This window comes from Nuphar pumila, chromosome 17 (genome assembly GCF_984573655.1).
Source record: "Nuphar pumila chromosome 17, dmNupPumi1.hap1.1, whole genome shotgun sequence".
NCBI classification, from domain to species: Eukaryota; Viridiplantae; Streptophyta; class Magnoliopsida; order Nymphaeales; family Nymphaeaceae; genus Nuphar; species Nuphar pumila.
The window spans coordinates 16,525,190-16,551,045 of record NC_143265.1 but is presented as its reverse complement, the minus strand read 5'-3'; the positions used below and the strand labels follow the sequence as shown (position 1 = coordinate 16,551,045).

The 25,856-nt window shown below is 35.6% G+C and overlaps 1 protein-coding gene across 1 annotated transcript; it reads left to right on the top strand.

Annotated features, from left to right (window-relative positions):
* The first annotated feature begins 1,004 nt into the window (after positions 1–1,004).
* LOC149811722 (nucleolar protein 56-like) lies at positions 1,005–23,704 on the top strand. Its single transcript, XM_089992605.1, has 8 exons — positions 1,005–1,352; positions 2,013–2,227; positions 2,324–2,481; positions 3,744–3,931; positions 4,027–4,279; positions 19,697–19,845; positions 19,961–20,113; positions 23,043–23,704. Exons 1-8 carry the CDS (start codon positions 1,145–1,147, stop codon positions 23,399–23,401), a joined length of 1,683 nt encoding a protein of 560 aa, XP_089848731.1. The 5' UTR covers positions 1,005–1,144; the 3' UTR covers positions 23,402–23,704.
* Positions 23,705–25,856: the final 2,152 nt, after the last annotated feature.

Genomic DNA, 25,856 nt, shown 5'->3' with positions numbered 1-25,856 from the left:
GCCATCAAACTCAATTTTGTTTGGGAGCTTTGAAGTAGCCTTTATTGTGAGAGCCTCCACATAATCGATGTCATGAAGAAGTGAAAAATACACAAATCATTGTTAATATGTTAGATCACTGAGAATAAAGCCAACTTTGAAGCCCACTTTAAGAAGAAAGATCTAATGCATGGTTTAAGAAGAAATCCCTATGGGCAATAATTATTGCATTGTTTTGTGTAATGTATAGAGGTTTGGAGACTGAAGTGTATAAACAACCTATGGTAATTTGAATTTTCATATTTATATTTGTTTGATAATTTTATATTGTATAATTTTTATTCATGCATTTAACAAATGTGTGGACTGTAAGCCAGATTGGGAGTTGGGTTATTGGATTTGGTTTTCAGAACAGTTTCTATTGTTTATTTCAAATATGGATGTAGTAAAGGTCGCGAGTCAATCAAATTTGAATATGAAAACTATATATCCAAGTATGTCAGATTATGCTTGGATTAGACTAGAGTCTAACCCATCTTGACTCTTGAGTTTGTAAATTTTTTGTAAAATAGGGCACGGGGCCATGGTTTTTGTTCTTAATCAATACAAATTTATTTATTGATATATTAATATAATTTTTTACCGAAATATAATTACAAATTATAAAGAGCTATTAAAAAATATTGAGATATTAGTGGAACCATAGTGACAAAACGTTCTTTTGGTCAATCTTAGTAGCCAAATTCTCATTATAATTTTTTTTTTGTTTGCCTAAAATGACAAAAAATTAAATGTAAACATAAAAGCAGTTTTAATTATTTTGTTGCAAAATAAAATTTCGGCGATCCAAAAGCCCATTCTTACTTTGGATGTCCTGTAAAAAAGAAAAAAAGAAAAAAAGAAAGAGGCTAATATTTATCCCCATTTAGCAAGTCGGTTGTATTTTACGGTCGACTGTAGCAAACTTTATCCCCATTTAGCAAGGCTAATATTTATATCAAAAATCAATATTTCATCACGCTTATATGGAGACTGGTGTTTTGGTCCAACGCTTTAAACCCTAACCGCTTTCTGCCTCTCCCTCCCTTAAACCCTAACAAAAAAAAAAATGGGAGCCTCTTTCTCTGTCTAAGCTGGTTGGGGTTTCTGCTTCCGCCTGTCCACCATGACGACGTTATACCTCCTCTTTGAGTCGGCTTCCGGGTTCTCTCTCTTCCACGCGTACGGCATCGACGAGATCGGCCAGAACACCGACGCTGTCCGGGAGTCCATCGCCGACCTCAACCGCTTCGGAAAGGTGGTGAAGCTCACGGCCTTCCAGCCCTTCTCATCCGCCGCCGACGCCCTCAAGCAGTGCAACGCCATCTCCGAATGTTGGTATTCCTGTCCCTAACTGGAAAACTGGTCGTTTCGTGCCGTCGGAACTCCGAGTTTCTCTCTTTAGAATGGTGGGGAGCTTGTTTTCCGGTGAATTTTTTTATGGTATACGTTTTCCGGGTGGATTAATCGTGGTTTTTGCTCTGGGTGGGAGATTTTGTATTGGTTTTGTCTTCTTCTCGGTTTATCTTTTGAAATGCGGAACTTTCTCTCTCTAGATTGATCGGAAATAAATGTTGCAATGAATTTGGTGATGGGTATCTGTTTTTTCTTGTTGAATGTGTTGTGAGTTTTCTTTAATGGTTCTTTTTGGGGATTACTTTATGTGGGATAGTTAATTGTTTCTGTCCTAAAAAATATTGCATTTCTTATGTTTAACTGTTTGGTCTCAACTCCGTCTATTTTTGAATACTGGATTTTTAGCAGATGGGCAACAATTAGGGGGTTGTTTATGGGAGATGCTTGATGCTTTCTATCATTTGAAAATATTGTATTCCTTATGTTCTACACTTTGATGAGAACTCTTGTATATTTATGAATAGTAGGTTGTTAATGAATCGATATAGGCAAAAGTTAGACGATTATTATGGGTTCTTGCGCTTCTCTTATTGAGTATTGTTTTGTTTTATCATTTGTTGTTTTTATTTGTGGTGCAGTCATTTTAACTGATGAGCTGAGGAACTTTCTGGAGCTCAATCTGCCAAAAGTTAAGGAGGGGAAGAAGGCCAAGTTCACCTTAGGTGTCTATGAGTCAAAGATTGGTTCACAGATTTTTGAAGTTACCAAGATTCCTTGCCAATCCAATGATTATATTCTGGAAATCATGCGTGGCATCCGTGTGCATTTTGAGAGATTCATCAAGGCCCTCAACGTCTGTTGTCTGCCATTGTTTTGTCTGTTTATCGGCTTTATGCAGGTTCCTTCATTGAAATTTCATTAACTGTTTTCCATTTTGTGCACCAAACAGCAATCGGATTTGGAGAAAGCTCAACTGGGTCTTGCACATGGTTACAGTCGTGCAAAGGTCAAATTTAATGTTAATAGAGTGGATAATATGGTCATCCAGGCGATTTTCCTCATTGACACTCTAGACAAGGATATTAACTTGTTCTCCATGAGAATCAGGTGGATCTCCTACTCTTTCTCTTCTTCTAAAGCAGTTTCTTCTTTGTCATCAGTTAGCTTGTAGCTAGTGGGCATGCTTTCTACAACATTTTGGCAAGATTAAACCAAGATATTTTTTCTGTTACAAATAGTGCCTAATGGTGTTCTTATTTATCGTGGAAGAATTATTCTCAGAAAATATTATCCTAAGAGGATATTTTTGTTTTTCGTGCAAGAGCTAAAAAAAGCATGTTACTTCCTCTCTTGGGGAAAGTAGACCATGTGTGAAAATCGTTGTCTCTTTTTTGAAATGAAGGCAATGGCTGCTTCTGCCAGCATTAGGGATGAATTAAGTTCAGAGAATGAAAGAAATTGGAACTGATGACAAATAATGCAAAATTAAAGAAAAATCCATGTTGCTTTCTATGAAATCCCATTTTCCTCCTCCTGATCATTGCCAAACAAGGAATGCTTAGCCAAGATCCTCAAGAAATTCTCAGTTTCCTAGGTGTTCTCCTATACTTTAGCTTTGTTAGACAGTGTTTTTTGTATAGTGACCACTTCCAATGATAAGCTACAGTAGAAAATAATGTTTAACCATTGTTGTGCGAAATATCTGATCAAATCTCAAGGACTGATTGCTACTTTATTCTTCCTGCTATTCACTTTAAATATTACATCCTTTTTGCTTCAATGTATTTGTACAGGATGCCTCCACTTTGTAATGTTTGGAAGGACTTTAAACTTTAAACTCCACAACACCATCATGAATGCAACCTTAGCTTCCAAATAATCCAAACCATTTCCATACTATCTAGTTTGACCTCAGTTCTATAAAATCCTATGCTATCTCTAGAATGCATTTGATGGATCTGAGATGCATTCATGTCAATTTTTTGAGTAAGAGAAATTATATTCTGGCTGTCCTTATTCTTTAACATGTATGCGCATGCATGTGTGTAGCAAATGCAAGTATTGTGCTGCTGCTATAAATGTCTCATGTTTTGGAAATGTCACTTGATACTTTTTCCAAGATTTTTCAAACTAGAAGAGAAACCTTTTTTCCCTGTCTAGATTTAAGTTTCTGATAATCTATCCATGATATATCGAGATAATTATTTTTATTAAGACTATCACTAGATTTCAGTGAAACTGACAGTGATGATAAATTTGGTGAAATGGTGATTATTGTCTGTCATTTTTTCCCTATGCGTGTAACTATTATCTTGCAAAAGGATTATATCTGCAGCTTCTATTGCCTAATCTGTTATACATGCCCACAGAGAATGGTATTCGTGGCATTTCCCAGAACTCGCCAAGATTGTCAATGATAACTATCTTTATGCCAAAGTTGTAAAGCTTATAAAGGACAAATCTGCTCTAAAAGAAGAGTCCATTCCTGAGCTAGCAGATATCCTTGGTGATGATGACAAAGCAAAAGAGATTTTTGTAGCAGGCACTCAGTCCATGGGTAGGTATTGCAAAACTTGGTTCTTTGTTATTCTTCTTTGTCCAGGTTGTAGGTCCTGCACCAATTTTTTCTCACCTTTTGTGTTATCTTCTCAGGACAGGACTTATCTGCCATCGACCTGTTGAGTGTTCAACAGTTTGCTCAAAGGGTAATGGACCTGTCTGAATTCAGAAAGGAGCTTTATGAATATCTTGTTACAAAAATGCAGGATATTGCACCAAATTTAGCTTCTTTAATTGGTGAAATGGTTGGTGCCCGCTTGATTTCTCATGCTGGTAGCCTTACAAATTTGGCCAAATGTCCTGCATCTACTCTTCAAATTCTGGGTGCAGAAAAGGCACTTTTTAGGTAACTGACTTCTTCAAACTTTCAGAGTTTGTCCTCAAGCAGATATTCGTCATACATGAGAATCCTGGGATTTTCCTTTATATAACCTGTTTTCTCTATGTATGGTACCTTCCTTGGAAGATGCTTCTCTCTTTTCTCATGTTCTTCATTCTGTCTCTTTTTTGCCCTTTTTTCCTTTGTTTTCAAGTCACTAGAACCCGTCTTTACTGTGTTTTGCAGGCATTTGCTTTCAATGCCTTAGAAATGAATCTCTACAACTTGTGGAATCTTCTTTGTTTAAAAGAAAGTTGTTAAGTAGGTCAAGTTATTTCTTTGATAATATATGCAACTGTATATTGACAAAAGCAATATGACAGTTGCATCAAAGATATTCTGATGCTAATGTCTTTTATGTTTCACTCTGTGTCACATGGATATGGATGCGAGGATGGGCCTCTATGCAGATACACTTTGGCGCAACACGGCAATTCTTAAAATTAGGACATGGGAACATGGCTGTATATATATAATAATATGATTAAAAACATCAAATAATGTCACTAAGTTGAAATTAAAATGTAATGTAAATTATGAAAAATAAAAAAACATGAAATTAATATAAATCAAGTAATTAATATTTTAAAAGGAAATAAGATACAGTTAAAGATAGAATGTTGACTTTGTCTGACGGTGGCATCAGAGATATGCTGATGGCAATGTCAAATTTTGAGAATGTTTGCAAACGTCATGACAGGAGACACTTTATTTGTACCATGAGATAGATGACTGGCAGTGGTGTATTATTACCTGGATTATGGGTTTGGATACCCTTGTGCTTGACGAGGAAGTTATTTGCTTACTGTTACAGCAGTTTTTTTGTGTTGGTTAGATGTTTTGGTTGTTTTCTTTTATGTTTCACTCTTTGTTACATGAATACAGATGTGGGAATGGGCTGCTATGTGGATACACTTGGTGCAAAATGACAGTTTTTAAAAATTTGGACATGGGGGAATGACTGCTCTGCTGTACACACACACATTATATATATACATACATGGGTGCTTCTATGGTGGTACTGTACCACAATAAGGATAACTTATGGTGGTACACATTTGTTTTAGATATATCTAAGCTCCAAATACAAAATCTAAGTTGGATCATGTTTAACATATTCTATTTATTATTTTCATGTGTTAAAGTTTGACTCAAATATGATATATTATACCAAGCTTTAACCGCCCTTATTTTCATGAATTGTAACCCGTTGATTTTCACCATCTCAAAAATGAAATCTTATGGTGTATTAAACATGAAAAATCCTTATAATATACTAAATAAATCATGTGAAACACATCTGTACAATTTACCATTTGGTGGCTAGATCTATGCAAACAAGAGTGTGTACCACGGTATGGTATCATGGTACATAACCACCATATATTTTTCCTATATATATATATGTACACTAGTACAAAACTTGCATGATGCACGAGAACAAGAGTGAAGAAATTGCATCATGGTGCATTGGAAGATATTGTTATTTATGCCAAAAAGCCTAAGTCATATACCACCACTTATGAATCATTTGGTACCCCAAATCACACCTGAAATAATCTGAATCTAACCTATTAGAGACAAGGTTAGACTTAGCTTTTGGTTAGAGCCTTAGTGAGTAGGACTGAACAACCGGCTGGGCGGCATATGGCTCCTGACCTGGTCCGAATGGGTTGGGCCTGGACTTAGCTTTTGAAAGAAGGATGATCTGAATCGGGCTTAAACTCAACCCAACAAGTTTTCGAGTTGGGCCTGGCCAGCCCGTGGGTTTCTTATATATATATATACAGGTCAAGTTTGTGATTAAAAAATTAGATTAATCTTGAGTTGCACTGTATTTTTCAAATTTTTACTAAAAAAACTATGCATTCAAGGAAATGAATGCAGAATATCGTGAATGTAAGATGTAACCCAACACGGCCCGAATTAAGTCCATGGACCAAACGGGCGGGTCGCGGTATTTGTATCAATTCCCAGGCCTGACCTGGTTGGTCAATGGGTCTGTCTTGACCAGGTTCGACCCATCAATGACCCAGTCAAACCCGTCCACTAATTGGGCTGGGCCAGCCCGCCCCCGCCCATTGTCCAGCCCTAAGTTCGAGGTTGGGTCTAAAATAGATCCAACCCAAATAATTGGATCTAGGTGGTACATATTTGAATAATGGTTTGACCACAACAAGTAAGGTTGGGTGTCTATGGATCTAAAGCCAAAACAGATAGGTAAATATAGATAAGGTAAATACTAGGTCTAGTCCAACCTATTTTATCCTTTTCCTGCCATTTTAGTCATTTTATCATTATAAAAGTTTCTAGAACTTCACAACAATATATGATTGAAACTAAATATGAAAACAACTCAATCTTTAACGAGTAGGTCTTGTTTGGATCAAGCTCGAGCTCACCTATCTTTGACCAAATGCAAATGAGAAAATATCATCAAATTTGTTCTTGTTTGATCGTGTTGACAAGATGTGGTTTGAGTTTAGAAGAAGTCTATATGCTAACTAATCAGTCTCCAGCTTCTTGACTTATGGCATGTGTAGATATAATGATCCAGAGCTAGAAAAGGAAAACTAAAAGATGAGAAAAAGCAAGGTGCAAAGGAAATGCATTATACCTGGAACTAACAAAAGGAAAACTAAAAGATGAGAAAAAACAAGGTGTAGATGAAAAATCATGCAAGTTATTGAAAGCAAACCGCATCTATAGATTATCACATAATGGGGAAAGCTTCATCTCGTCCTTTCGACTTCGCCCTTTGTTCTCTTAAAATTTACTGTTCATAGTTGTCATTTTTATTTCTTCCCCAACCATCATCAAAAGCTTAGCTGTATGCAATGGAAAGAAAACAATGAATGCATGCACAAAGAAAGAACCAAGAACATGTGAGAGAGGCACAGAAGTGTGAGGGGGTTCAATGAAGAAAAAAAGTTTGTTTAACCAGATGATGTGTGAGAAAATGTTGAAAAACCTATCCTTTTATGAAACCTTATGGAGGTTTCTAGAGAGTTGTTAAGAGACTCCATATTGAAGGGGGCAAAAAATGTTGTAACGAATACTCATTGGAGATTGAAATCTCAGTGTTCAAAGGATCAAGTATTGGCAATGTGGTACTGTTACTTTTAACTGAGTAAACTTATAGAGTATTAAATGAGATAGGGAAAGAGAGTAAGAAATAATGATAATTTAAGACTCACCTTTTTAATTGTGCAAAGCCGATAAACACATTATACATGGTGTTGGGAACAATTGAGAACAATGTGCAACGTGTAAAGTGCTTATATGTTGGAAAGAGGGGCTTTAATCACTTTAAATTTTAAGCCTTTCCAAAACATTGACACACACACAGATATATATATATATATATATGTATATATATATTGAAAAGCACTAGGCGGTGCCTAGTCGGTAGACCCCTAGAAAAACTTGGCAGGACTACTCATACTGCTCGGTATCCTAATTTAAATGTATAAAAGTATACAAAATATACATAAAAAAATGTTTAATTATTTTAGTAATAATATGTTTTCATCACACAAGTACAAAATTACACATGATTTCACAAAATATACATAACCAGAATATACATATATGTGATTGCACATACACATTCAATTATTCATAATATATTCAGTATAATCAACAAAATATGCTTTTAGTCTTTTATAGAAAAATTGAGTTTAACACACACATACACACATGTTTATCGTATTCATAGCGTAATCAGAATATATATATGTATATATATATATATAAATGTATGGATAACTAAAATATGTAAACTGGTATGCACCAAGATTTTCATAGTTTTTTTTTTCTAAAATTTCACTGTATGGATGTGATCTAGATGCATGGTTTTATAGAAACAGACTCTTGGATCATTCGATTATGATGTATAAGAAGGATCTTTTAAGGCTTGAAAATCAATGGCTCAAAATTTTCATAAATATGCAAGCATAAAAAATCACTTTTCTTGATCCGATTATGATGATCTAATAGTTGATTCCAAGCAAATGGACCACACCGAATGCATCTGCATGGTTAGATTTGCAAAAAAACCTATGAAAATATCTGTTCATACCAGTTTACATATTTTACTAGTATACATATTCCAGTTTCACACACACACACACACACACACACACATATATATATATATATATATATATATATATATATATATATATATAAGGGCAACTTAGTCGCTGGCTAGGTGCCCTAGTCGGTAAAATTTGTATCTTTTAAGGTACTTCCATCATTAAAGCTTCAAAATATTTCTCCGTATAAAAAAACTCTTTAAAATCTCTCCTGATTATCTTAGATTAAGACTTTTTAAATGCAAGTGTTTTGTTTTCACTAACAAAAATGATAAACTCTCCCCTAAATCTATTCCGTATGCATTCTTTGGATATGGGGAAACACAAAAGGGTTTAGATATTTTGATTTAAAAATGACAAATTTTATATCTCAAGGAATGCTAATTTTTTGGATTTTTTTTTTCAAAATATGCCTAACAAGAACTCTGAGTATTCTTTTTTATTCAAGATGTTGCCAAAAAGTAGTGATGCTTCTTTATTAAAGGATGTTGATAATGAAGAGCCTCAACTCAATCTTCAGGATGGTGAACATTGAATAAGAAGAACCTAATGTCATTCAATATGGAAGATGTGTAAATGAATCAGAATAACCAAGTGCTCTAGAAAATTATTCCACCTTAGAAATCCAACAGCTAGAAGGAGTTAGAAGATCATATCGGACTTTTAGAGCCCGTGATGGATTTGTTTCATATGAATTATTTTCTCTGCAACATTAAGTTTGTCTAGCTAAGATTTTGTCCTACTTTGAACCTGCCACATATAATTAGGCAAAAGAATATCCCAAATGGATAAAAGCTATGAATGAAGAATTAGGTGCCCTTGAAAAATATAAAACCTGAGAAATATTTGATTTGCCTAATGGTAAGAAAATCATAGGGTGATGACGAGTTTTTAAAGTTAAAACTAAGAGTGATGAAACCCTAGAAATGAACAAAGCAAGGTTAGTTGCCAAGGGATACACACAAGAATACATGATAGACTATGATGAAACATTTACACCCGTAGCTAGGATGACTTCAGTTCAGATCCTTATAGCTGCTGTTTTTGTTAAAGGTTGAACTTTCTACTAAATGGATGTAAAAAATGTTTTTTTTTAATTGGAGATTTAAAAGAAGAAGTTTATATGTATACACTTTCTGGATATGAAGCTCCTCTTGGTAAGGTGCTTCGATTGAGAAAGGTTCTTTGTGGCTTAAAACAGGCACCCAAAGCTTGGTATGATCGGTTTAGCTTTTTATTACTTAAACTTAGTTTTCAATCTTGCTATACTGATATTGTTATGTTTACTAAGAAATCCGCCGCAGGGCTTGTTATTCTCCTTCTTTATGTTGATAACATAATCATCACAGGTGATGACAAAGAGTGAGTAAATTATATTAAATGTATTATGAAAAAAATATTTTTGATCTTGGATTTCTTAGATTTTTTTAGGAATTGAGGTTGCTTATTCTCCTAGGGGACATTTACTTTTTCAAACCAAGTTTGCTAATGATATTATTGATAGGTCAGGAATTACTGACGAAAAAGGGTGGATACCCTGAAGTTATTAATGCCAAAATGAAGATTGATGATGGGAAACCTTTGGATGATCCTACTCCGTATCGCCAAATGATTGGCACCTTAACCTATTTAACTATTACTAGGTTTGATATTGTGCATGTGGTTCATATTGCTAGCCAACATTCTCTCACCACAGTTCACATGAGTGTTGTGATAAAGATTGTTGGATTTTTACAAACCTCTACCTATAGAGATCTTTTGTTATCATTCTTCTCTTGTCTTGAGCTGATTGCCTATTTTGACTCAGATTGGGGGGATATCTAAATGATCGTTGCTCAACTACTGCTTTTTGTGTATTTTTAAATGATTCTTTGGTGTCAAGAAAATGCAAAAAACATTAGAAAATATTATTATCATCCACTGAAGTTGAGTACCGTGCAATGACTGCTACAACATCAGAGATTGTTTGGTTGCAAAGATTACTTGAAGATATGAGCGTGCATATGCAATCACCCTCAAGGTTATGCTGTGACAATAAAAGCACTATCTACATAGCCGACAATCACACATTTCATGAATGCACAAAACATATTGAAATGGATTGTCACTATGTTCGTGAAGAGTACCTAAAGAAGACCATCACCTTGCTTTATGTAGCATTGAAATTTCAGTTGGCCGACTTCTTTACGAAAGCTCATCCTTCTTCTCGGTTTCATTTTTTGCGTGATTACACCATAAGTTTGTGGGAGAGTGTTAAAGTATATATATACTTATTGTTTTTTTTGTGTGTGTATATATATATATATCTTGATGTAATTAGTAAAACCCATTAGGGGTATTTTAGTCACTTCACCTTAAGTAATAGGCTGTGCTCATTAGGGGCACAACAGTAAATTGTTTTTTTATTCATATAGATTGAGATGATTTTTTGTTGTTGATGTTGCTAATTTCCCCTGTTACATTCTCCAAAATGCAAATGTCTGTATGCCTACTAAACTTGTTCTTGCTAAAGTGATTGGATGTGGAGTCATTTAGATTTCATGGGTTTGGATATGCTTGTCATAGCATTCACATGAGTTTATGTTATGAACCTTGGTTTTTCTTAAATCATGTGTTCATTGCATTGGTGTTTTCTAAAATAAGACTTAACTAAATTTCTGTTCAAAAGATTTCTCTAATGTCTAGTTGGATGGTGGATTCCAGCAATGACATCAATACTCTTGGTTCTTTTTACTTCATAGCATCTCCCTTTTCGTTGCTTTTATTTTATATGGTTTATGGCCATAGAGGGAATCAGCTATGGTTGGAGCTTTTATCGAGTACTCTCTCCCTCTCTCTCTCTACCGGGTTATGAGATGGAATTTGTAAATAGATAAAAACATGGGTATATATACTTACGCTTAGGCCGACTAAGCGGACTAGTCAACACTTTTCACTCCTATATATATATATATCATAGTCACAAATATCGGTATCAGCTATATCTTGACAAGGTATAATATCAAGATATTATAGGTTTTCCAATAATTCTCAGAAAAATCTCAGGATTTAAAAAACAAAACGAAAAATAAGAAAAAATAGGAAAAAATAGATGTAAAGCTCCCTTTCCCTTCCTCTTTCTTTCCTTCTTTTCTTCCTTCCTTTGCCCTTTCTTTCCTTCCTTCCCTTCTTCTCTTCCTTCCTTCTTTCTTCCCCTGTCGCAAGTCCGCCACCCACACCCCCTTTCCTTTTTTTTCTTCCTTCCCTTCTTTCTGTCCCTGTTGACATTGAGGCACCCCCCCCTTACTTTTCTGTTTTAACTTTTAAAAGCTAACCCTAAACAAAAAAGGTTTACATTTTATACCAAAAGCACCCTATTAAAAAAATCTATAAGAACATACATATCCCCTTACTTTTCTGTTTTAACTTTTAAAAGCTAACCCTAAACAAAAAAGGTTTACATTTTATACCAAAAGCACCCTATTAAAAAAATCTATAAGAACATACATATCCCCTTTTTTTCAAAAATCCTCAAATACCCCTCCTTTAACAGTTTTAAAAAACAACTGTTGCTGGGCTGCGATATCTATAATATCACAATATATATAAAATTTCAATATTTTACCTTTAATATCATTTTTCCATTTTACAGCGACAATATTGGGATATTTTCAAAATATCAGTGATATCTGTGACTATGATATATATATATATATTCTGTTGACACTATCCCAAAGATATCAGCAGCAATAGAGCAGAAGATGAGAGAAGACTGCACAGTGGTTGGCCCTTAATCTTTTGATTCTTTGTGAAGGGATCCACCTCAATAATCCATTATATACATGTGTGCCCGCCCTGCCCTAATAGGACAGAATACAAAATAATACAAAGAATAGAAAATTACATGATGAACACATACAAAACTAAAAATTTGCCAGTATACCCTTTATAAAGCACCACTATCTCAAATGACAGTTTTGCCCTTCAACTGTTATAACACTCCCCCTCAAGTTATACATGTCATTTGACATGCATAACTTGCTTTTCAAGTAAAAATGCAAATGAGACACAAATATTGCGGACAATGGAAAAGAGTACCTAAATTTTGGATAACATAAATTTGCAGCTCACTATCAACAAACTAAGACTATGCTTCTGATGCTGTATTTAAAGCATAGTCACATATATTGCCGATATTTTGAAAATGTCATGATATTTTCACTGTAAAATGGGAGAACTATATTAACGGTAAAATATCATGATATTTTCAAAATATCGGAGTTATATATATATATATATATCATGATGTTATTGCGATATTATCACTATTGCAACCCAGCAACAGTTGTTTTTTAAGACTGTTAAAGACAGGGGAAGAAAGAAAGAAGAGAAAGAGGAAGGAAGGAAGGAAAGAAGAAAGAGGAAGAAAGGAAAGAAGGAAGGAAGAAGAAATAGGAAGGGAAGGAAGAAAAGAAGGAAATAAAGAAAGAAAAGGGTGTGTGAGTGGCTGCCTTGCGACAGGGGAAGAAAGATGGAAGGAAGAGAAGAAAAGAAGGAAGGAATGAATAGAAGGAAAGAAAGAGGAAGGGAAAGGGGGCTATTTTTTTCATTTTTCTCAAATTTTTTCATTTTATTTTTTAAATCCCAAGAATTTCTGGAGATTTTTCCGAGATTGATTGGAAAACCTATAATATCTCGATATTATACCCCACTGAGATATAACTGATACCGATACTTGTGATTATGGTTTAAAGATATGTTCTCAAAAGAACGAACCACGTTATTGATGCTACTAACATCTTCATTAGGGACACTCAGTTCCCCTTGAAGTTAGAATTGTAAACCCCCATATTGCCAACATTATTTCTTTCTGCTTTTTCATTACAATATTTAGCCAAATGATTCTGACCACTGTAGATATAACATGGCATTCCACCAAAATTGTTCCTATAACCGATGTTTGACCTGCTGTAACTATTATTGTCTCTGATTAGGCGTAGGAAGTATTCCACGATATGGATTTTGCTGCTGAAACGATATGGATTTTTCTGCTGAAAACCTCCACGTCTATAGTTGTTATTGTAGCCACTATAACCTCCGTTTCTACCTCTACCACATCTTTGGCCATTATAGTTATTATAACTATCATAGCAGCCTTTGCTGCCTCTTCCTCCCTGATTTTCACCATTGTTATTTCTTGTGAACAAGGCATTCTGGTCAGCACTTTGATTGAAATTATTATTGCTACTACACTTGCTTGGATACATAGATTCATGATGCAACAACATGGAACACAAATCAGAGAACTTTGGGAAATGTTTCTGTGGATAGGATGATATAACAAATGATTTTCATCCTTCTCTAATGCCTTGCAGGGCGTACAACACCTTATCTGAGACATTAATGAGCTATTCAATCATGGCCAGCTGATCACATGTTTTTTTATTTTCGTTAAATACTTTGACATTGATTGCTCCCCCTTTTTGAATTTAATCAACTCTTTCTTGAGGTGCAATGCATTGGCTTGAGAATCTTGAGCATAGCAATTCTTTAACTCTTCTCTTCTCAAACTTCTTATGCACTTGAGTCCTTGACAGGTCAACTACTTGAGCACGAATATCCTCAGAAAGGGTTGACTTAACCCAATCCAAGAGACCTTAATCTTTTGATAACCAATCATAGGCTGGATTTGATGAAACAACCTTGTGCTTCTTGTTCTCTCCATCAGATTCCTTTGCAGTAATAAATTCGTGAGGTGCCTTCTTGGTTCCATCAATATGCCCTGCATGTTTCATGTGTCTGATATAGGGGAAAACAAAACTATTCCATTCCAAACAACGTAATTTGACGACGCTACCTTAACATTGACTCTGGGAACAAAATAGGTGTAGCTGAAGAAGACGCCATGACTAAGATTGATACTAGGAACAATAATCTCTCCTTTTTCTTTTGAGATCACACTACAATAAATCTGATCTGTAGGAGAGCTATCAGATCATAAGGGGTGTGCCTATACCATAATAGACTAGTATCCAAAGACTAAAAGGTTGTCACGGTACCCAAGATAGTGACATCAACAAGGGACAGGTACCCAACAAGGATCGGAGGCCACGAAGAACAGATATGAAACAGAAAATATTCAAAGTAACAAAGATCTTGAAAACCAAACAAGAAACACAAATAAAAAGAAAACTTTGGTCACAAATAACAAAGATCTTGATATGGAGAAATCAATCTTCTTAATAGGAATAAAGTAGAAAAGAGATATGGAACTGATTTAAATGATAGAAAGAAATAAGAAGGGATCAGATGTGGGGACTGAGAAAAAAAGAGGGTAGAAGCAAGCAAGAATAAAGAAAAGTAGAAGGAAAAAGTCTTGCCCTTTTATCATGCACTGAAATCAAGAGAGCCATGAAGATTTTTTAGCTCTGATACCATGATTAACAAGATTCCAAAAATATCGGCAGCAATAGAGTATTAGAGAAGAGAAGAAGAAGACACAGTGGTTGGCCCTTACTCTTTTGATTCTTTGTGAAGGGCCGCACCTCAATAATCCATTATTTTATGTATGCCCTAATGGGACAATATACAAAATAGAAGAGAGAATAAAACATTACATCTGTCCCCACATGGGATGCTACATAAAGGGCACATATAGGACTCAAAAATTACAAGTATACCCTCCATTAAATGCCACTATCTCAAATGATAATTTTGCCCTTCAATTGTTCTTAACATATTCTAAGTCACTATGTTTAAAAACATCAAGTGATAAAATTAAGTTGAAATTAAAGCGTAACGTAAATGACAAATTAGAAAAAGGATTAAGTAATTAAGATTTTAAAATGAAATAGATAAAGTGAAATAGAATGTTGACTATGTCCGACAGTGGCATCATAGATTCTGATGGTAATATCAAATTTGAGAATGTTTGCATATGTCACGACTCATGACATAAGAAGCACTTTATTTGTACCATGAGATAGATGATTGACAATTGTGTATTATTACCTGGATTATGGGTCTGGACTGGATACCCTCCTGCTTGACGAGGAAGTTATTTGCTTATTGTGGAGCATATTTTTTGTATTGGTTAGATGCTTTGGTTGTTTTCTTTTATGTTTCACTCAGTGTCACAGGGACTCTCCAACTAGGTGCCGCACCCGCACCCGATGCGGTCAACCTGACCTTAGGTGCAGTCAACGCACCCAGGGTCATTTATGTCCAACTTTTTGTACTATATATATATATATATATATATATATAAAATTTTTATATTTTTGCCGCACCCCCGCACACAAGTTTTTTGAAAGTGCCGCAGCCCTGCACCCGCACCCGCACCCATGTGACATAGGTTTCACTCTATGTCACATGGATACAGATGCGGGAACGGGCTGCTATGCGGGTATGCATGCTGGAACATGGCAATTTTTAAAAATTTAGGAATAGGCCGCTATGCAGATATGCTTGGTGCAACGCAAAAATTCTTAAAAATTAGGACATAGCATATATATCCTAATGTTTTGGAGAGGCTCGAAGTTTAAAGTGGTTGAAGCTTCTCTTCCCAACCTATAAACACTTTACACGTAGTTTGCTCTTCCCCATGCATTACTCTCCTTTTTCTCATTTACTTATCTCACACAAGTAGTGTCCTTTGCCCCTCTCATTCACCTCTCTGTCTCTCTTTCATATTAATGCGATTTCTCTTTCTCTATGCATAGATAGGTAACCTTTTCCTCTTCCCAATGTCTTCTACAATAAAGAATGACAACAACTGTGAACAATAATTGAAAAAGAATAAAGGACGAAAGCGAAGGGGAAGAGTTGAACCTTTCCCCACTATGTGATAGTTTTTAGATGCAGTCTACTTTCCATAACTTGTGTAGTTTTGTGTCCATTTGTTCTACAGTGCATTTCCTTTGCTACCTTGCTTCTCTTTTTTAATTTTCCTTTTCTAGCTTTGGATCACTATATTTACCCATGCCATGGGTCAAGAAGCTGGAGACTGATATTAGTTGGTGTGTAGACTCTTCATAAAAAAAAGTTGGTGTGTAGACTCTTTTCGAAACTCTAAATAAAGTGTAGGTTCTCAATGAGTCTATACCTAACGAGAACAAATTTTGTTATATTTTTTCATTTGCATTTGGTCAGACATTGGCCTAGGCTCATACTTGATAAAAAAAAGGATCTACTTTTTAAAGATGGATCTGTTTTCATATCTAGTTTGAATCATATCTCGCTATGAAGTTTTGGAAACTTTTGTGATGATAAAACAACTATAAATTGGAGGAAAAGGATAAAACAGGTTGGAGTAGACCTGGTTTTTACCTGACCTATATTTATCTATTTTTTTTTGTTCAGATCCATAGAGATCCAACTATGTTGTGGTCAAACCATTATTCAAATGTGTACCATAAATGGTGGTATATTGCTTAGTTTCTTTGCCATAAATAACAATAATATCTTCCAATGCACCATGATGCAATTTTTTTTCATTCTTTTGTGCTCGTTCATTGTACCATGTTGTACTAGTGTGTCTGTGTGTATAGAGTAATGTGTAAGTTCCAGACCATTTATCTCATAGACCATCCTGACCCCTTTAAAAACATATTTACATGTGCTTTTTACATAATCTAAATGTGTAGATGTGATCTCTCTGCTTTATTTATTAGAAACATGTATTGGTTTAAACATTTTTCATGTGTAGATGTATTTTTAGCTAAACAAAAAAATCAACTGTTCATATTACATGAAAAACTTGATTAACTAAAAATCAAGAATTCTTGTTAAATTGATTTGATCCAAAGTATAGTTTTCTTAGTAAATAATCTATGATAGACACATGTACAAGTTTGGATTAAGCATTAAACCAATGTTGTGAAAAGCGTTGAGGCATAGCGAGGCGCTCCACCAAAATATGAAGCGAGGCGTAAATGTATTTTTAGCTAAACAAAAAAAAAATCAACGGTTCACATTACACCAAAAACTTGATTAACTAAAAATCAAGAATTCTTGTTAAATTGATTTGATCCAAAGTATAATTTTCTTAGTGAATAAGCAATGATAAACACATCTACAGGTTTGGATTAAGCATTAAACCAATGTTGTGAAAAGCGTTGAGGCGTAGCGAGGCGCTCCACCAAAATATGAAGTGAGGCGTAAAGCATAAGCCTCATGAGAACAAATAAAAAAACAAAAACTTAAAAAATATTCATAATACACAAATAAATAAATAAATGCTTTATTCATGAATGCACAACCAACAACAGATAGAAAATTAAAAATAAATACCGAAAGGTTTGAGAAAAACATATAACAATATCATTAATGAAACTTGATGTAAGTATATAAGTTATAACATAATCAAAATTTACAAGGTTTCATTTTGTATCATTAGGCCATAATTTTAGCTGATAGATAAAAAATAAAAAACATTTGAGTAATTCATATACATCTTCCATATGTACAAAAAACAGTTAAATAATTCTATATAGAGGACAACATACTATAAAAAAGGAAAAAAATCTGAACTGTCTCTATTGACAAGAAGACAAAACAGAAACAAGCTACCATGAAGCAGTGGAAAAGAAAAGAAAAAGAGGAAGAAGAAAGATGAGAGAAAAGAAGGTGAAGAAGAAGAAAAAGAAGGGGAAAAAGAAGAAGAATAAAATTAAAAAGAAGAGGAAGGGGAAAAAGGAAAATGAAGAAATAAAAAAGATGAAGAACAAACAAAAAGAAGAGAAGAAAAGGACGAAAGAGAAAAAAAATGAGAAGAAATTAGGAAAGGAAAAGAAGGAGAATAACACAGAGAAAAGTTTCTCGTGGAAGTACGCCAAAGCTATCGATGCCGCTGCCATCACAGCGTTGATGAGGATCTTGTCAAAGATCTTGTAGAGGCTTGGAACGTAGCTGATCGATTGATAGACCATCTGGTTGTCTTCGTATACCCAGAGTGATTGGGTGTGCTTCTCGACCGAGCCGATGTAGGTGTCTGGACGGAGGAGGATGTGCTCAAGTTGGGTTTTATTCTAATACTTTTCCTCGATGGTCTTTGCCGGCAGTGTTTAGGCCGGTGGTTTCAGGCTTTCCACTGGAGCGGATGCCGACACGTTTGCGTTGAGGCCGTTGCTGGGCTGCAATGGTTTCTTGGTGATCGCCATGGATGGTGGTCAACACAGAGATTGTGGAGAGAGAGAGAGAGAGAGAGAGAGAGAGAGAGAGAGAGAGAGAGAGAGAGAGAGAGAGAGCTCTAATCGGGGCCTACCCTCAGCCCCCATTTGACCCAATATCAATGAGGCACACACCTCAACTTGAGTAGCGCCTCGCCATTAGGCGTGCGCCTCATGGCATTTACGCTTTTCCTGTGCTTCTTGAGGCACGTCTTTTGCGCCTCGAGGCACACTTTTAACAACACTGCATTAAACACATGCAAGTATGTTTTTCAAAGGGGTTGGGGAGACAAATGGTCTGGAACTGACACATTACTCTCTCTCTCTCTCTCTCTCTCTATATATATATATATATATATATATATATATATATATATATATATATATATATATATAGAGAGAGAGAGAGAGAGAGAGAGAGAGAGAGAGAGAGAGAGAGAGACTACTGTTAAAAACATCAAATAACAAAACTATGTTGAAATTAAAACATAATGTAAGTGATGATATTAAAAAAAAGAATGCAAGTGAATATAAATTAAGTAATTAAGATTTTAAAAGGAAATAGATAAAGTTAAAGATAGAATGTTGACTATGTCCAACTGTGCTTTGACTGTGTCCATGAAGTGCTCTGGATGTCCAAGCATTGTAGCTTATCAGCATGGGATATGCATGCTAAGTGATGCATGCTAGGTTTCACTGGCTTCTCTTTTTGGCAGACACATATCAGTGAGCCATCTGAGCATAGTTAAACACTAGGCTGCTCAGGCTCATTATTGGGCTTGTGCTTGTATTTGAGTTCTTAAACTCATTCAAATCTAAGCTCTGCTTGTGCCTTATTCTTTCATATTTTGTCACTTTGAAGAACTTATGTTCTTTGAGGAACTTTATAATATGTGATGAAGAAGTCGACTAAAATCCCTGAATTCCACAATTCACTTTTTAATAAATGCCTTAACTACCTGGAGAATGTAACTGTTTCAAAAAGGAACTGTGTGTGGGGAAATGGCTGAGCATGACCATCCGACCATTTGATATGTTGAAGTAGGAGCCTTGTGACCATCTCATCTCATCTCCAGTCTTAAATTATGTTCCAGCAAAAGTAGAGTATAATGATTCCATTACTTTCTGGCTCTGCACAGGGCTTTGAAAACCCGGGGAAATACCCCCAAATATGGCCTTATCTTTCACTCATCCTTTATCGGTCGTGCATCTGCTCGAAACAAGGGTCGTTTGGCTCGATACCTTGCAAACAAGTGTTCAATTGCATCCCGTATAGACTGCTTTTCAGGTAAGTTTTTGTTTGTTGTATTTATAGTTATGTTTTTACAATCTCTTCCATGTGTAGATGTGCATATATCTTGTCCCTCTGTTAGCTGGCTAATATTGATACTTCATGTGAATAGAGACAAACACCAACATTTTTGGTGAAAAGCTTCGAGAACAGGTTGAGGAGAGATTAGACTTTTATGACAAGGGAGTTGCTCCTCGAAAGAATGTTGATGTGATGAAAGCAGCTATTGGTAGCGTGATTAACAGAATAGATGATGGTTTAGAAGGTAAATGATCTGTTTTATGTGTTTAAGGTTTCCCATTTAAAGTTGTGTTGATTGTTCCACCCTTTTTTTTGGTAGTTGGTGCCATTATTATTGATTTCTGCTGTCAATCATAGTCATGCATTTGACAGCAACAAAAGCATGCTAAGTTTTCTGAATATTTTAGTGTTTAGTGTGCTGAAAATAACATTGGCACCTGTTAGATTTGCACGTTTGAAAGGGGAGAATTCATATTCTAATTAATTTCACCATTTTGCTTGAACCATTCTTGTGCTTTTTGGTGTTTGCAAATAGTATCCTAAGTTATTATTATAAATTTTTACTTATAACTTTACTTTTGCATGACAGAGAACATTTATTTGGTGTCTCATTTATAAAGTCTTGCCTGTAATTTTTCATCTTCTTGAACTTGGCAAGGAACTGGTGCACAATCCAAGGACAAAACACGCTCATTAGGGGTTAATCAATATATGTTCACATCATATTCACCAATTACTTCCTAGTGAGAGTTTTTCATGGGAGATTTTAAGAAAAGTGGTTTTCTTGGGAAAATTTCGGCATTTAAATGATAAAAATACAAAATAATACAAAAGTAAGAAAATAATATGTTTTAATATTAATTTTCTGAAAATATAAACATAGCTTAGAATAAGCTTCTGGGCTATATGAAACACTAATATTTAGAATTAAATTTTTTAAATAAAATGTAAAGCAAGCATATACTTTGAAAATATCATGACATTATAATATGGTATTGTGATATTTTTTCATTTTTTTTTTCTGGCAGAAAGCCTTTTGAGACGCCGTATAATTAAAATATCATCTGTACTGGTTACCATGATCCACATTTACATTTTTGGGAGTGTGCACTAGTACACATGCACATGCAGCTTGATTATGTCTCTGTGTGTGTGTTCACACTCTCTTTAATGTCTCTTAAAAAACAAGAGAAAGTGGGGGCAGGTTTCATGTTATTTGTGCCATTCTTTTATATGTTGGGTTTAGATGGATCGATGGGCAAGAGCTGATCAGATAGAACCTGTTTTTACACGTTATTATAAAAATGACTACTCAGGACACCCTCTTGCTGCTTTGGACTAAACTGGACAGGTCTCGTGTCCTGAGTAGTGGGTTCACACTTCACAGTACCCCATCAAAACAGGTTCTAACTGATCCGCCCTCACAATAGATCTCTTGCGTCCTGTTTATTGTAAGAATGAAGGTTGATTCTAGTTGAAATTGCCAACATGGCGATTTCTCTAAACTAATCTGAAGTTTAAAGGAATTTTTGTTTTATGCAATGCTGAGGACATCCTTGTAAAATAAAAATTTGAATTCAAGAACTTTAAGGGTCCCAAACAATAACAAATTTTGGTGAATTAACCAAGATAAACTTAATTTCTTCTTGTAATTATCACATTTATCTTGTATTTGTTGGTTAGGGTAAAGTTGCGGTTGAAAAGGTGATCTTTATGAAAGAAGAGCTGAAAAAGATGTATGCGAGAATAATTCAACAAGACAACCTTGATGGGATTTTATATTCACATGGTTTCTCAATGTCAATAGTTTATGTCAGATGCCCACAAGGGCTCCACTCATCTGGTAGGGTGACTTGTGAATGTTAGAAAGTTGACGAGACATCATGGATTTTGAAACCCACGGGGGGGGGGGGGCATCCCTTGCCGGAAGGTCAAAGCCAGGTGTATTCCCAAGTGGGCAGTGGTGACCTCAATGGTTTACCAACTGGAGTTCTGCCAATGTGCAGTCAGTGATTTTTTTTGGGGTGGGGGGGGAGGGGGTTTCCCTTGGATCTTTCTCTGTGTATTATGTAGTTAGTTTGTCATTTGCACATGTAGAATTTTCAATGTGCCCACATGGTTGTAGACACCAATCATGTCTGTGTCCTGCCCCTTGGCCACTTCATGTCTGTGACAGATAATTGTCAAGTTTTATTCTAGATGGATCAGGTTGATCTTTGTTTAGGTCTCAGACGGATTTGGGCTCTGTTTGGGAACTGGCAGTCTGAAGGGAGTTTATGCATTTGGAAAAGTGGCAGCTGCTAATTCTTGGATTTGGCAGCTACGGTGTCTAGAAGAAGATAGTTGCTAAATCCAGTGTCTCACCTCCTTTCCCAAATGCATAAACTACCTCCTCGCCATCATTCTCCCAAACAGCCACCACCAAAGTATTTTACCAAGTTTTTTTAAATGTATGAACTATCCCACTTCTCAGTTCTCAAACAGAACCTCAAGTTCTTTCTCTTAGGGGGTGTTTGTTTCACCCTAAATCAGGGAAAGGAGGCCCCTGCTTCAGGTGAAAGTGTTCCTCTTTCCCATTTGGGGTGAATGAACACCCAGGTGGAGAAGGGGGTGTGGGGCCTCTTTCTCTCTGGGGCGTCCCTTCAATGGAAGGAGGGAGATCACTGGAGGTGGCATGTAACAGTTACCCCTCTTACAAGTAAAAAACATGCAGCTTCTATGGTGAGATGTAAGATGAGAAAGGTGACAAGGTGTGATACATTAACAATGAACTGTATGATTATGCAACGGAGATTATTAGAAATGAATGAAGCCAGTCTCTCATTGAAAAGAACCAATCCAAAAATGATCCATCTCAATGGGATTGCCTTTTAATGGGCATGTACTATTGACTTGTTCTGAAAACATGAGAAGCATGCCATTGGCCATATTGGGGTGTTCAAGAGGGTGCTTCCACCTCCGGCTATGCCATGGCAAAGAGACCACAGACACAAGCAATGCATAACTACATCAATCATTCTCCTCCTGCCATATCATGGTGGATTCTACAGAAATGAAGACATTATTTGTGTATACATCAATCATTATTTCCTTGTCCTGTAACAACATATGATTTTGCTCTATTATCTTTAGTGTGCATGATAGTTACAATTTATTGGTTGATGCACCTCTAGATGGAGAAAAGAAGAATGACCTAGCACAAAAATCTGCTGATGTTGCTGAAAAGAAAAGTAAGAAAAAAAAGAGAGAGACCACAGGTCAGGAGGTTGTTCCAGCGCAGGAGCCAATGGATTTAGCGGACGGAGTGGCTTCTGCTAAGCCAGAAAGAGAAAGGAAGAAAAAGGACGTGAAGCGCCTGAGAGAGGTAGATGAAGCGGTAACACCAAATGGAGTTGGTGAGAATCAGGGTGAGGTGGAGCAGAATGGAACTGCCAAGAAGAAAAAGAAGGGAGGCAAAAAAGATGAAGCTGATGAGAACAACTTTGAAACACCGAATGAGAAGAAAAAGAAGAAGAAGAAGGCAGTTGATTAAGATCGACCCACATAAATGAAATTTGAAATCTTGTCAAGTTACATAGGCAGGCCTTGGTTCCCATGTACCGATTGGCACTTTAAACGAATGCATTTCAGCTGGGTCTTGATATTGTCTTGCAGTTCTTTCCCTTTAATTGTAATTGCTAGGATGCGTTTTGATGTATTCGTTGACTTCTGCTTTTTGAAATGGTGAGGAGAAACGAGGATTCAGCCATAGTTGGCGCCACCCTATAGTGGTAAACCTCTGAGTGGACCGGTCGCAGGGCGGTCCTGCATGGGCTTAATGTATTAATTTTTTTTGATGAGAAATTCGCCAGGAAAACCCTGGGTGGGTCCCCACGACCACCCTAAGTTATATGGCCCTACTTCTGAAAGCTACTGACACACCCGTACACTAGTGTGGTTTGATCGTGTGCCATAATCTCAACACCCTCGCAGCCAGGTATTCATTTAATGAATAGTCAAGAGATACACTCGTCTATACATGGTACAGGTAACAACAGCAAACCACCCTTTGTGACGCGAGTTGGTTCTCATGAATTCAGGTTGGTTGCACTTTTCTTTTTATTTTGAGATTTGTCGTGATCACTCTAAAGAACTATCATCTCTGAAAACAGTGTATTTTAGTAAGTTATCACTTAATATTTTATCAGTTTTTTGGTTAACATTTAGACATGTTGCTGTCATTTTCTTTAAATGCTGGTGCACTTTTAGGGCACATTCACAAATGCCTTCTGATTCTCTAGGAATTTCTCTTGTGATTGTATATCACGATCACAACACTTTCTCAAGTTTAATGGAGCGTGAGAAAGGGCAAGCTGTGATTGTGATTCTCACTTCAGAATTTCTCTTAAATCCTGCAAAGGTCATAATACCTTTCCCTATGGCCAACAATCACAGTTTTTTTCTTCTCTTCTGTGAGTGATCATCCCACCCATGACCAAAGTAATAGCTTCTGCTTAGTAAACATAAAGGCCTATGAGAAAAGAGCTGGCTGTGTCTTAGACTTCCTTCTTTATCGATGTTTATTTATAATTTTATAAATTTTAATAATATATTTTATATTGAAATATTAATATTAATTCATGTCAATCTCTTTTAAGAAATTGCACATTCATGTTTTGTGTCCATATCAAATCCACGTTTTGTGTCGAATTCAGTTTGGGTATCAGATAACATCCGACCATTGACATCTCTAACCATAATTGTCCCGCCACAGAGCGAGGTATAACATTTCAAGGAAAACAATTTCACATAGGGGTTGCGAAACGAAAAAATTTCATGTGTGATGTGCAAATTTACTTTGTTGGGATGAAAACTACTTTGCATATTAATTCAATTCGTATATGTACATGTTCTTGATTTAGTATATGATTGCTACAAGTTTATTGTAGTATATTTGTTCTTCTGTACATGCAATACTTAGGTAGAGACAAAATTTAGTTTCACATAGGTACGTATTTATATGTCATTTTTGTTGTGTTTTTAAGATAAATATCACATATTTAAGAGAAAATTCACATATTTAGAGGAAAATCAATATTTTAAAAAAAATTCTCATATTTGAAAGGAAAGTTGCATATTTAAGAGGAAGTTCGCATATTTGAAAGTAAGTTTGCATATTTGGAAGGAAATTCACATATTTGAAAGGAAGTTTGCATAATTGAAAGAAAATTCGCATATTTGAAAATAAATTCTCATATTTAGAAGAAAGTCAACATATTTGAGAGGAAATTCGCATGTCTAAAGGAAATTCACTTGTGCAAAGGGTAAAAATGTTTATTTAAAGTTAAAAATTTATGAATTTGGATAAGAGGATTTCAAAAATTATGGAATATTTCAGAAAATACATCATTTTTGTTGTACAATACGATCATTTTCTGTTAGGATTTCTCTACCAAATTCTCACTGGCATCTGAATCACATTACATGTAATTTAATTGGATTCAGTTTTACATTCTATCTATTTAAATCCTAATCTGACTCCAACTTCGATCAGCCAATATAAATTGGATTTGGTATTGGCCACAGCCGACCCGAATCTGAACCATTTACATTCTTAATCATGGTCAAACCCACTGAACAAGCTTGAAATAATGCATCATCGAATTTGGCTGGTTTGGTAACCCTGGTTTAGATGTAGATACGATTAGGGTACACAATCAGTTAAGATTCGGTAGAGGCTCTATTCACCTGAGTTTGAACTCGGTTCGGTGCATACAATTATATCTGGTCAGAGTTAGACCCATTTAATTCACAGCAAGAATGATACCAGCTAGCCCTATTCGGTTGGTTGGGAAATGGTCAGCTATCGATTTTTCTTTTGTTTAAAAAAAAACTCTTTTGAGTTTTGGAAATTAAAAACCTAGTTTTCAGGTTTTGAATCATCCAAACACCAACAAAACTTGGTTTGCAAAAACTAGGTTTTATAGCAAAACCATTTAAAAAACTTG